Source organism: Loxodonta africana, chromosome 11, assembly GCF_030014295.1.
Source record: "Loxodonta africana isolate mLoxAfr1 chromosome 11, mLoxAfr1.hap2, whole genome shotgun sequence".
In the NCBI taxonomy this organism is placed as follows: domain Eukaryota; kingdom Metazoa; phylum Chordata; class Mammalia; order Proboscidea; family Elephantidae; genus Loxodonta; species Loxodonta africana.
In genome coordinates this window covers 16,808,083-16,822,081 of record NC_087352.1, presented here as the reverse complement: position 1 = coordinate 16,822,081, position 13,999 = coordinate 16,808,083, and the positions used below count along the sequence as shown (strand labels likewise).

At 44.6% G+C, this 13,999-nt stretch overlaps 1 protein-coding gene across 5 annotated transcripts in view; it reads right to left on the bottom strand.

Moving 5' to 3' along the window:
• PLEKHA4 (pleckstrin homology domain containing A4) overlaps window positions 1-13,999 on the bottom strand; it is a 35,565-nt gene that overhangs the window by 596 nt on the left and 20,970 nt on the right. For 3 of the 5 annotated variants that reach the window (XM_010586521.3, XM_023543264.2, XM_010586522.3), the window contains exons 14-20: window positions 11,284-11,424; window positions 8,916-9,015; window positions 8,768-8,844; window positions 2,551-2,712; window positions 1,380-1,447; window positions 828-940; window positions 19-469 (exon numbers count right to left, since the gene is read on the bottom strand). In XM_010586521.3, the coding sequence (XP_010584823.2) occupies window positions 207-469; window positions 828-940; window positions 1,380-1,447; window positions 2,551-2,712; window positions 8,768-8,844; window positions 8,916-9,015; window positions 11,284-11,424 (924 nt within the window). In that variant the 3' untranslated portion in view covers window positions 19-206. Of the gene's footprint in view, window positions 1-18; window positions 470-827; window positions 941-1,379; window positions 1,448-2,550; window positions 2,713-8,767; window positions 8,845-8,915; window positions 9,016-11,283; window positions 11,425-13,999 lie in introns of those variants that run through there. The other 2 variants (XM_064294007.1, XM_064294008.1) reach the window with 1 other exon arrangement.

The following is a 13,999-nucleotide window of genomic DNA, read 5'->3' as shown; positions in this document are numbered from 1 at the left end:
ACCAAAAAAAAAGGGCTATTCACTAAAAGTTTAAAGTTTAATTCAAACTTGGACAGCGTCGGGAAAACAAGTTTTTGGCTGCGGAAACCACGCTCTCCTAGCTACCGGTGGGACTCAGGCCACACCCCCAGGAGCCTTGATTGGCTCTAGATCTCTGGGCGGTATCTCCAGGCCACACCCCGCGCTTCGATTGACAGACGTTTGGGTCAGAAGCTGGACTGCAGCAGAGTGACTCTCAGAGGCCACGCCCCCTCGGCCGAGGTCAGGGCGGGAGGGGCAATACCAGACTGCCACGTGGACTCCCAAGGGGCGGGGCCCACGCTACGCCCACTACCCGGGCTTGAGGGCATCGCGGTGCGGGAATTAGCCACGGGAGGAGATCTTGGGGGAAAGGTAACCCGGGGTGTGGGGTCTGACGGAGGCGGAGGCGCAGGGGAAAGAGGATCTCCCCGGGCGTCCAAATTTCCACCTGGAGAGGATGAATGAGGCATGAGAATGGCAAACTTCTCGATCGAAGAGTCTAGATCCCCAGGCATTTCCTCTCAGACCCAGGAGTCCGGCCCCTCAGCCCCTCCTCCCTCAGCCCCTGGAGTCCAGGCTCGCAGCCCGCAGCCCTCCTCCCTCAGATCCCCATTCCCCCCAGAGCCTGGATCCCCGGACCCCACTCCCGTTTTGTCTGGGACCTAGAAGTCCCAAGTCCTGCCCCGCCCTTCCCTCACCAAAACAAATGATTCCTGGCGGCCTCCAAGCCCCTGCTCACCAGGACCTAGGCTTCCAGGCCTCCAACTTCCCCAAAACCCAGAAGTGCAAGGCCCCCAAACCCTCACCTGTCATCATTCTGTGCCACTGCGACGCCTCAGTGGCCAGGGCCTGGGAGAGGCTGAGGACCCTCTCCCGGTGACCGTCGGATGTCGGCAAGTAAGGCCTGGTGTTCCTCGGGCTAGACCGAAGGAAAGTTGGGGGGACGGCGGGGGTGGGGAGAGTATGTGCAATTAGCCAGTATAGTGAGGACCGCAGTGCGGCGCGAGTCCTTCTGGGAGTCGTAGTCCCAAACACGTGTCTCTGAAAAAACTAAACATGGCGCTTCCCGCATGAGCCCACATGCATTATAGGATTTGTAGTCCAGACTAGCATACATCTACCAGATTTCCTAGAAGGAGGGGCAGGGTTTGACAGCCACCAAGATGTAATGGAAACTGCAGTTCTCACTGCGGGTCTAGGGCTTTCTGATTTTGGTTCACGCATCCCAGGAACTCATTCGTCTCTAAAATTCTGCAATGTGTAGTTCTGTAGTTGGGTGCTTTTAGTAATAATGTTGCTTCCCTCCCCTTTGGCAAATTAATTTCCCTGCTCCCTTGCCCTGCCCTCCAGTTCCTCACCTACTCCAGGACCCGGAGCTTCTGAGCCATTTCGGGGCTCCCGAGTGTCCCAAGGAGTCTACGGCAGGCTGGGAAGGAATCGGGGCATTAGGATTCTTCACTTGGAAGCCCCATGTCCTCATTTGGAGGGTAAAGAGAAGGGGCTCAGAGAGGAGATAAAATAGCCGAAAGGCACTGACAATGTTAACCTTTACCTGACGCCTGTGCTTCCGGAAGAGTGAAGATTAAAAAATCCCTCCACTTTTTTGTGTTCCAGGCAATGATTTGCTGCAAAGAGTGCCCTGCCTCCTGTGACTTAGATAAGACTCTGAATTACCTACTCTGAGCCCAGACACGTACCCTCCAAATTTCCGTCCTTTGTTTCATAAATGATGAGCCAAACTGTTTGTCACCCTGAAACTAGCTAGACACAGAGCTAAACATTTCCTGTTCAGTTGACTGTCGGAGACTCTCCCAGATTGCACAATCTCAACTGTAAAGCCCTCCACCTATAATTTGTCTGTTGTTGTGAGCTGCCATTTAGCCAGCTCGGACTCACAGAATCAGACTGTTATGATTCATAGGGTTTTCTTTGGCTTATTTTTCAGAAATAAATTGCCAGGCCTTTCTCCCTAGTCTGTGTTAGTCTGGAAGCTCTGCTGAAACTTATTCAGCATCATAGCAACATGTAAACCTCCACTGCACATAAGGTGCATTGACTGGGAATCGAACCTTCCTCTCCCACATGAAAGGTGTGAACTCTACTTTTCATAAAAGTCTGAGATAGAACCACCAGAGTGGGAAAACCACTCTGATACTGGGTTCTGGGGTGCTCTCCCAATGGCCACAGACTGAGAACAATCAATTTCCTTATATTTTTTACTATTTTGCCTTTGACAACACATAGCAGCTGAGAAGAACTGGTCTTGGAATCCAGACCCATGGCCCAAACCTGAAGAGAAAGCGCTGGTGAGGTGGCAGTGTTGTCTCTGCCGCTGCTCCACCCACCACCAGGTGGGCTGGGAAGCAAACTAGCACAGGTAAAAGTTGGGGTGAATCTGGAAACTAAATTATGGGTAAGGAGGTGGTAGAAAGCATCCCCGTTTTACAAAGAGGGAAACTGAGGATCAGGCTAGAAGCAGAGGACCCAGAACCATGCCATCTCCCCACTCTCCCCATCTGTTCTCCTCACCCGTTGCTCTAGGTCAGGCTGGCGTCTGGCTGGGGACAGTGTCCTCCCCAGAGTAAGAAGCCTGGGAGTGGTGGAGTGAGGGAGGGACCGTCCACCCTCCTGGTGTCTGCGCATGCGCTCCAACTGCTCCTGGGCACTCATCCGGGGCCGGGGCAGGGGGGCCTGGGAAGACGAGAAACACACAGAGACTCCAGCCTTGGGCTACCAATTTCTTTTTCCGAACCCCTGGACCTCCAGTCTTGTTCCCTACAGGACCCCAGAGGGATCTTCCTACAGGCAAAACGGTAACTGTCCCTGCTCTGCGTAAACGGAAGCCCAGCCAAACACTCGCACTTCCCTGGCCATATCAAGCCTCCTCGCCTTCTAGCATCAGGACTCTGGGTTGCTTGTGCCAGAAAAACAAAACAAACAAACAAACAAAACTCTAAACTAGCAGCAACAACAGAAAAGAAGGGATGCGATTTGTTGGCTAACAAAATTATCAAGAGGATAGGTTGGGGGGGAGCTTAGACATGACATCATACGTTCTCTCGAGCTTAGACATGACATCATACGCTCTCTCTAGCTGTCACTGCCTCTCTTTGCCTCAAAACCAAAGAAAACTAACTACTGTCTCGTAATAGAAAACCCCCAGAGGACAGCCGAGATCTGCAGCTCATCCCGGAACCTTGGGACCAATCACTGCAGGAAAGAGGATGCTTCACTCCAATTGGGGCAATTCTGAGTCACATGACCACAGGCGACACTGACAGCTAGCGGAACCACGTGGCTGGAATAAAGAAGGAGCTATTCCCAAAAAATAAACGGTCGCTATGAGTCGGAATCGACTTGATGGCACTGGGTTTTACTCCCAAAATAATTGTAATTCATAGCTTCCCTGCCAATCCTTTGCCCATCAAGCACGCTGAGAATAAAAAAGTTCCCGTGGTCCTAGGGGAAGATGGAATGTTCTGTATCCATGATAACAAAGAGCCACCAGAAATTATTTTAAATAGGGTTATTGGAGCAATTACAACTGGTTCCCTAACCAGGCTTCTGAGAGCCAACCAACCAGTGACCCCAGTGACCTGAGCGCTTCTGAAAATGAACCAACCAGCAGCAGACACACAGCTTCCAGAGCTTGTTATTGTTGCCTGACATCAGTGGGTTTCAGCTCACAGCGACTCCATTCGACTGAGCAGAACTGCCCCACAGGGTTTCTCAGCTGTAATCTTTATGGGAGTGGATTGCCAGGTCTTTCTCCCACAGAGCCGCTGGGTGGGTTGGAATCCCTAACCTTTCAGTTAGCAGCTGAATGCTTAACCATTGTGTCACCAGGGATCCTTTCCCACAGCTTAAGGACAACCAATTCCTAAGCATACCTGCCTCTGAAAGTCCAGCATTTTCTGAACTCCACACTATATGAGACCAACTCTCTGCTTTGCTCAGGGGAACTGTATCTACCTTGCTTAAGCAAGTAAGAAAATCAGCTTTTTGTTTTCCATACAGGGTGGTGGCCTGTTTATTCATCACCTCTGTGTCTTTGCATAGTCTGTTCCCTGTGCTTGGAACACTGTTTTCTACATGGCCAAACCTTTTTTTTCCAGTTCATCCAGACTCAACTGAACTATCTTTTCAAAGGCTTCTTCGGTGCTCTGAGTCCATTACATGACTTATCCTTATCTGAGACATATGATGTGTTGGTTAATTTTACGTGTCAACGTGGCTAGGATATAGTTCCCAGTCATTTGACCAAACACTCGTCATGATTAATGTGATTAATCAGTTGGCCTTGTGCAGAGCAGATGACCTGCCATAATGCAGTCTAAAGTATGTAATCAGTCACTAAGCTGAGGTCATACCAGTATAGGGACCTGAGTCTCCCACATGAAAGGCAAGAAGTCTACCAGGGAACCACCACTGCCTCCAATCAGCAGCTGTATAGTACAGCCTATAACCATGGTATTTTACCAGCCATAATGAGAAAAATAACCACTACCATCCTTTCTGGACACCCTGGTGACATAGTGGTTAAGAACTACAGCGGCTAACCAGAAGGTCAGCAGTTTGAATCCACTAAGAGCTCCTTGGAAACTCTATGGGGCAGTTCTACTCTGTCCTGTAGGGTTACTATGAGTTGGAAACAACTTGACAGCAACAGGTTTGGTTTTTTGTTTTTCACCACCCTTTTTTTAACTGTATTCTCCCTGTAGATATTGGGAAGCCCAAAACTTAAGATTTCTTACAGATACCGTATTTACAACTGCATATTCAAAATTATGTCAATAAATCATTATCAACAAACACAGGTATACACTTAGGGCTCCAGTGATGTTTGCAAATGAACCTGCAGAAAAAACTAAACCTCCTCCCAACATCCTCCAGCAACCAGATTTCCTACCGCTGATGAGGAGAAGGAGCCATAGTGGTGTAACAATCAAGCGCTGAGCTGCTACCCAAAAGGTTGGTGGTTCGAACTCACCCAGTGGCTCCTCAGGGGAAAGACCTGTAAATCTGCTAGTAAAGTCTTCAGGCTTGGAAACCCTGTGGGGCAGTTCTACTCTGTCATATAGGGTTGCTATGGGTTGGAATTGACTCAACTGCAAACAACAACACCAGCAATGAGGAAAGGATGATATTGAACCTTGTTATATATGCCCAAAGAGGATCAGATACAAGTGGAAGCTTCTATGGAAGAAACGTTGAACACTCACAATAATTCACCTGTTGCACATTCCTGCGGTCATAAAGGAATTGCTGACATGGTGTGAAATTGAGAAATGCGGGAGAATTACAATTATGATGTTGACGACATTGGGGACATAGGCCAAGAACTCCCTACGGGCAGAATGGTGAAATACATAATCTGTTAATTGCTGACCTTCAGCAGAGTGTATTTATCGGTGACCAAGAATTCCAGCCATTTAATCAATTAAAGAGACTGCCTAGCCAAGACCCTTTGTTAAGGGGTAGGTGACATTACAAGAAACTCTATGAAGGCCACCTGTCTCATCCCAAGGAATCACTCCTGGCCCTTTCTCATGTCCAACTCCAACTCAGCCGTCACTGACGGCTTGACACGCTCCCAGCCTGCCCGCCAGAGGGCACCTGTTCCTACTCAAGTCGGTTCATACACCTCAGCTCAAGGAGCCCTCCCTGGTGGTGTTCTGGTTAAGAGTTTGGCTGCTAACCAAAAAGTTGGCAGTTTGCATCCACCAGATGCTCCTTGGAAACCCTATGGGACAGTTCTCCTCTATCCTATAGGGTCACTATGAGTTGAAATCAGCTCAATGGCAATGGATTTTTTTGTTTTTGTTTCTTTCAAGAAGCCCTGGTAGTACGATGATTAAGCACTGGGCTGCTAACAAAAAGATCAGCAGTTCAAAACCACCAGCTGCATAATGGGAGAAAAGAGCTGGTAATCTGTTCTCATAAAGATTGTTGTCCTGTGCTTTCAAGTTCGATTCCTGCTCATAGTGACAGGCACCATAAAGTCAGTTCCAACTCACAGCAACTCTGTGTACAACAGAATGAAACACTGCCCAGTCCTGTGCCATCCTCACAACATTGTTATGCTGGAGTCCATTGTTGCAGCCACTGTGTCAATCCATCTTGTTGAGAGTCTTCCTCTTCTTCGAAGACCCCCTACTTTACCAAGCATGATGTCCTTCTCCAGGGAGTAATCTTTCCTGATAGCATGTCCTAAGTATGTGAGATGTAGTCTCACCATCCTTGCTTCTAAAGAGCATTCTGGTTGTACTTCCTCCAAGACAGATTTGTTTGTTCTTTTGGTGGTCCATGGTACAGTCAATATTCTTCACCAACACCACAATTCAAAGGCATCAATTCTTCAGTCTTTCCTATCCATCATCCAGTTTTCACAAGCAATATGAGGTGAATGAAAACACCATGGCTTGGGTCAGGTACACCTTAGTCTTCAAGGTAACATCTTCGCTTTTCAACACTTCAAAGAGGCCTTTGCAGCAGATTTACCCAATGCAATGCGTCGTTTGATTTTTTTTTTATTGTGCTTTAAGTGAAAGTTTACAAATCAAGTCAGTCTCTCATACAAAAATTTATATACACCTTGCTATATACTCCTAGTTGCTCTCCCCCAATGAGACAGTACACTCCTTTCCACTCTCTATTTTCATATCTGTTCCGCCAGCTTCTGACCCCCCGCCCTCTCATCTCCCAACCAGACAGAAGCTGTCCACATAGTCTCATGTGTCTACTTGATCCAAGAAACTCACTCCTCACTAGTATCATTTTCTTTCCCATAGTCCAGTCTAATCCCTGTCTGAAGAGTTGGCTTTGGGAATGGTTCCTGTCTTGGGCTAATAGAAGGTCTGGGGATCATGACCTCCAAGATCCTTCTAGTCTCAGACCATAAAGTCTGGCCTTTTTTTTTTAAAGGAATTTGAGGTCTGCATCCCACTACTCTCCTGTTGATTTCTTGACTGCTGTTTCCAAGGGTGTTAATTGTGGATCCACGTGAAATGAAATCTTGACAACTTCAATCTATTCTCCGTTTATCATGATGTTGCTTACTGGTACATTGTGAGGATTTTTGTTTTTTTTATGTTGAGGTGTAATCCATACTGAAGGCTGTGGTCTTTGATCTTTATCGGTAAGTTCTTCAAGTCCTCTTCACTTTCAGCAAGCATGGTTGTGTCATCTGCATATTGCAGGTTATTAATGAGTCTTCCTCCAATCTTGATACACCGTTCTTCATACAGTCCGGCTTTTTGGATTATATATTCAATATACAGATTGAATAGGTATGGTGAAAGGATACAACCCTGATGCACACCTTTCCTGACTAAACCATTCAGTATCCCCTTGTTCTGTTTGAATGACTGCCCCTTGATCCATCTACAGGTTCCTTATGAGCACAATTAAGTCTTCTGGAATTCCCATTCTTCACAATGTTACCCATAATTTATTATAATCCACACAGTCAAATGCCTTTGCATAGTCAATAAAACACAGGTAAACATCTTTCTGGTATTCTCTGCTTTCAGCCAGGATCCATTTCACATCAGCAGTGATATCCCTGGTTCCACGTCTTCTTCTGAATCCGGCTTGAATTTCTGGCAGCCACTTTTGAATGGTCTTCAGCAAAGTTTACTTAGGTGTGATATTAATGATATTGCTCAATAATTTCCACATTTGGTTGGATCACCTTTCTTGGGAATAGGCATAAACATGGATTTCTTCCAGTTGGCTGGCCAGGTAGCTGCCTTCCAAATTTCTTGACATAGACGAGTAAGCACTTCCAGCGCTATACCCGTTTGTTGAAACATCTTAATTGCTATTCCATCACTTCCTTATAGGACAGAGTTCAACTGCCCCATAGGGTTCCCGAGGCTATAATCTTTGCAGAAGCAGATCGCCAAGTGTTTTTTTCCCTCAGTTCAGAACCCCAAATCCTCAGGCCACCAGATGTCCTGTTTGGCTTTGTCTGTACTTAAACGTGTGATGTGACAACTTACAAAACCTTTTTCCAAAGAAATAAAAAAATGTCTGATATTTATAATATATTTTTATCTCACTCTGACTAGTTCATTTACTAGTTCATTGTGATATCAATGGAGCCCTGGTGGCATAGTGGTTAAGAGCTTGGCTGCTAGCCAAAAGATCATCAGTTCCAATCCACCAGCCACTCCTTGGAAACCATAAGGGGCAGTTCTACTCTGTCCTTTAGGGTCTCTGTGAGTTGGAATCACCTCGACAGCAACAGTTTGGTTTTTTATTTTGGTTGCTATACAAATAAACTATTTAAATTGTGATGCTATTTATAGTCTTTATCCCATTGAGTATGCATATTCATACATTTCATTGAAGAAATGTAATCAAATTTCTTTGATAAAAGGAGCTGCATGCTGTTGGAGGTTTTATGTAACACACAGTGTATGCACTGTATTACCTTTCTAGAGGAGTCCCTGGTTAGTGCAAATGGTTAACGCTATCAACTGCTAACAAAGATTGGTGGTTCAAGTCCACCCAGAGGTGCCTTGTCAGAAAGGCCTGGTGGTCTACTTCTGAAAAACCAGCCCCTGAAAACCGTATGGGGCACAATCCTACTCTGACACACATGGGGTGGCCAGGAGTCAGAGTTGACTCCACGGCAACTAGAACTGGTGATGTGGCCTCGAAACTGCCCCTGATTCTCCATGAGTGTTCCAAGGTGGTCAGATCAAAGGGTTACAAGGAGGCCCTGTACCGAGGCCCTTACCTTGGTTCCCAGCTGTGGGGAAGAGGGGCGGTGACCCTCAGGACTAGAAGCCCGGGAGACCCTTGGAGACCCGACACCTGGAGGGTAGAGCAGAACTTGGTGAGGAAGGGAAAGGCCGAGAGACCCCCACATGAGACAGGATGCTTACCCGAGGAGGGACTGGCAAGCTCTCTGTCACCCCCAGGGGGCCGCCCCCAGTCAGACTCAGGGAACCGGGGAGAGCTCAGCTCCAAGGACTCAGGCAGACTCTGGAGGGGTTGGAAAAGGGAATAATGATTATGATTATCATTGCTATTTTTCAAGCTCTGAGCTTGAGCAGGGTTAAGACTGTAAACCAGAAGCCAGATGTCATGCTTTCAAATCCCAGTGCTGCCATTTATTGGCTGTGTGACCTTGGGCAAGTTATTTTAGCTCTCTGGGCTATACTTCACCTTTTGATAAGAGGATGGAGATCATGCATGTAAGGTCATAGACAAGGCAACTATTATCATTATTTTCCCCATTTTACATATGGGCCAACTGAGGCTCAGAGGATGAAGTCAATGGCTGATGGCACACAGGTCCTAGACACTAGGACCCAGGTTCATAACCTCTACTCCATATCACCTGCCCAGGACCACACAGTATAGAAAGAACTCTAGTAAAGAACAAAATCAGGAGGGCCAAAGAAGTGGGTGGATACAGGGTCTGAAAGTCAGGGCTCAGCAAAGACAATAGGGGCTTCTGTTTCCTGAGAGCCTACTTTAATTTTCTAATAGTTTGGCACTAGTATATAGAAAACCCATTTATTTTTGCCTATGAACACTGTATTCATTTTCGAGTAGTGCAGCCACTTTCTACTCACTATTTTTTTTCTTTTTTAAATTGTGGTAAATATATATGTAGGAGTCTCTGGGTGCAAACAACTGACGTACTCTACTACCAGCCGAAAGATTGTCAGTTCAAAACCACCCAGAGGTGCCTCAGAAAATATGGCTGGTATCTACTTCTGAAAGTCACAGTCATGAAAACCCTCTGGAGCAGTTCTACTCTGCTCACATGGGGTCACCGTAGGTCGGAATTGGCTGGATGACAACTAACAACAACAAATATATATGTAACGAAGCATTTCCCATTTCAATATTCTTCACATGTACAATTCAATGACGATAATTATGCTTATCATGCTCTTCAACCATCACTATTATCCATTTCCAAATTTTTTCATCACCCTTAACCGAGGCTCAGTGTTCCCTAACAGTGAACACCCTTTTTCCCCTCCCTCTCACCTACGCCTAGTAACCACTAATAAACTTTGTTCTCTATATGCTTCTAACTAATTCTTAAGAGAGATTTGGATTTAAAACATTCTTGAGCTCTTGCCTCCATGAACAACTGCCTCCTTTGCCATGAGACCAAGAGGACTGGATGGTGCCTGGCTACCATTACTGAATATTTTAATCAAAAATTCCATAGACAAATCTTGATCAAAAGGGGGAAAATGCAGAACAGAATTTTAAATTCTCATGTACTCCAGACTTCTCGCAGCCATGAAGGTTGGACGAACCCCTGAAACCATTGCCCTGAGATAATCTTTAGACCTTAAACCAGAAATATCCCCTGAAGTCTTCTTAAAACCAAACAATAGCTTAACTAGTAAAGAATGTCTGCCTTGAGCACCGTGCTCTTTAAAGAACTATCTATATGGGATCACAGTGACAACAGCAACTTGAAAGATTAGATAGAACCTCAGGGGGCAGTAAATTTATGTTAACAGGGAGGAACAACTCAGAAAAGGAGTTACACAGCTCAAGGAATGTAATCAATGTCACTAAATGGTACATGTAGAAATGGTTGAATTGGTGTATGTTTTGCTGTATATAGTCTCAACAACAACAAAATAAAACTGTATTAAATTTTTTTTTAATTCTTGAACTCAGACATTCAAATTCTTATTCACTATGTCAATGCTACTTATGAAATAATCTCCTGTATGTTTATCCTCACAATATCAAAGTTATTGTGAATTCAGGGTATTTTACTACAACATTAATATAATCTATAGTTCAATGTCCAGGTCCTAAAAACATGTTTTGTTATTTTTTTTTTTAATCTTTTATCTAGATCAGGGGCTTCACCATCTCTGTATCTTACAGAACCCTGCAAGGTGGTGGCTGGTAAGCATTTAACAAGTGGATCTTGAGGGGAAGAGAGCACAGATGTGTAGAGTTTGCCAATTTCCATGGTGTAAATGCTCCTACTGTGGTCAGTGACAAGCTACCAACATGACGTCACTGAATGTGGAGTTGGGAAGAGAGGCACACAACTGGATCTTGAGAACTGGTATGAGCTGACTATGGCACACAGTGAACTATGATCTCAATAGTACAAATGAGGAAATGAAGTGGCCAGGGAACTTTCCTGCAGTTAGTTAGCTGATATAAACGAAGAGGGAAAGAGGTGGGTAGGTGATGAGTAGGGCCAGGGGCAGATGGGACAGGGAGCTCAGGGTGTGAAGAGAGATGTCTGAGACTCACCTCTCTCTCTGAAGATTCCTCGCCTTGGAGCATAGAGGATGGGGAGCCAGGCTCAGTGTGGGGGGGTGGTTTCTGGGGCCCCCCCAGACCTGCCAGTGTGTCTTCCACCATCCACAGCTGCTGTTGAGCAGATGTTCTGTCCTGAAGGGGAAGGGGACCAGGACAGACGACAGGAATTTTTTACTCAAAGGTGGGAAAATGCAAATAGGATTGTAGCAGATGGATCACAGAAAGGGTCTGAAATCAGCTGAGCTACATTTCCATTCCATTCTTCCACCTGCCACGGAGTCAATTCCGACTCATGGTGACCCCATGTGTTTCTGAGTAGAATTGCTTCATAGGGTTTTCTTGGCTGAGACCTTTAAGAAGTAGATTGCCATGCCTTTCTTCCAAGGTGTCTCCAGTTGGGTTTGAACTGCCAACCATTTGGTTAGTAGCCTAGCCAGCCCTGGTTGTGCCACCCAGGGGCTCCCTGACTATATTTAGGGATCAGGATTTGCTTTTTATTTTCCATACAGAAAACCCACAGATCCAGCACCGTTTATTAAAAAGACTGTCTTTTCTGTACTGCTCTGCGGTGTCATCTCTATCATAAATATTGTTATTGGTTGCCATCGAGTCAGCTCCAACTCATGGTGACCCCATCCATGTACAACAGAATGAAATGTTGCCCAGTCCTGTGCCATCTTATCAGACAAGACTCTCTTGTCATCCATAGCGTTTTCAATAGCTAATTTTCAGAGCTAGATCACCAGGCCTTTCTTCGTAGTCACCAAGAGTCAGAATCGACTCAACAGCAATTGGTTTGGTTTGGGCAATACTTAACACCAATAGGTAGGGGCTTAGAACTGAAGCAGGATCTCATGATCATTAGCCATTAAAAACAAAAAAAGAGAGATGCAAATCAAAACTTCAATGAGATATCATCTCACACCAGTAATAATGGCATGATTAAAAAAAAAACAGAAACCGAGGCGGGGCCAAGATGGCGGACTAGGTGGACGCTACCGCGGATCCCTCTTGCAACAAAAACTCGGAAAAACAAGTGAATCGATCACATACATAACAATCTACGAACTCCGAACAACAAACACAGATTTAGAGATGGAGAACGAACAAATACGGGGAGACAGCGATTGTTTTCAGGGCCAGGAGCCAGCGTACCAGTCAGCGGATTTTCTGGAAAAACTAGTTTCCGAGTGTTGGCTCGGAGACAGCAGTCCATATCAAACCGCATAAAGAAGCAGACCATGACAGCTTCTCCAGCCCCCCAAACAAAAGAATCAAAATCTTTCCCAAATGAAGATACAATCCTGGAATTATCAGATACAGAACATAAAAAACTAATTTACAGAATGCTTCAAGACATCACAAATGAAATTAGGCTAACTGCAGAAAAAGCCAAGGAACACACTGATAAAACTGTTGAAGAACTCAAAAAGATTATTCAAGAACATAGTGGAAAAATTAATAAGTTGCAAGAATCCATAGAAAGACAGCATGTAGAAATCCAAAAGATTAACAATAAAATTACAGAATTAGACAATGCAATAGGAAGTCAGAGGAGCAGACTTGAGCAATTAGAATGTAGACTGGGACTTCTGGAGGACCAGAGAATCAACACCAACATAGCTGAAAAAAAATCAGATAAAAGAATTAAAAAAAATGAAGAAACCCTAAGAATCATGTGGGACTCTATCAAGAAGAATAACTTGCGAGTGATTGGAGTCCCAGAACAGGGAGGGGGGACAGAAAACACAGAGAAAATAGTTGAAGAACTCCTGACACAAAACTTCCCTGACATCATGAAAGACGAAAGGATATCTATCCAAGATGCTCATCGAACCCCATTTAAGATTGATCCAAAAAGAAAAACACCAAGACATATTATCATCAAACTTGCCAAAACCAAAGATAAACAGAAAATTTTAAAAGCAGCCAGGGAGAAAAGAAAGGTCTCCTTCAAGGGAGAATCAATAAGAATAAGTTCAGACTACTCAGCAGAAACCATGCAGGCAAGAAGGGAATGGGACGACGTATACAGAGCACTGAAGGAGAAAAACTGCCAACCAAGGATCATATATCCAGCAAAACTCTCTCTGAAATATGAAGGAGAAATTAAGATATTTACAAATAAACACAAGTTTAGAGAATATGCAAAAACCAAACCAAGGCTACAAGAAATGCTAAAGGAGATTGTTTGGTCAGATGACCAATAATATCAGGTACCAGCACAATACAAGGTCACAAAACAGAACATCCTGATATCAACTCAAATAGGAAAAGCATAAAAACAAACAAATTAAGATTAATTCTAAAAAATAAATAAATAAATAAAATAATACACATAACAGGGAATCATGGAAGTCAATAGGTAAAAGATCACAATAATCAAAAAGAGGGACTAAATATAGGAGGCATTGAACTGCCAGATGGAGAGTGATACAAGGCGATATAGAACGATACAAGTTAGGTTTTTACTTAGAAAAATAGGGGTAAATAATAAGATAACCACAAAAAGGAATATCAACTCCATAACTCAAGAAAAAAGCCAAGAAAAACATGACGACTCAACTAACATAAAGTTAAACATTATGAAAACGAGGATCTCACAATCTACTAAGAAAAACGTCTCAGCACAAAAAGGTATGTGGAAAAATGAAATGGCCAACACCACACATGAAAAGGCATCAAAATGACAGCACTAAAAACTTAT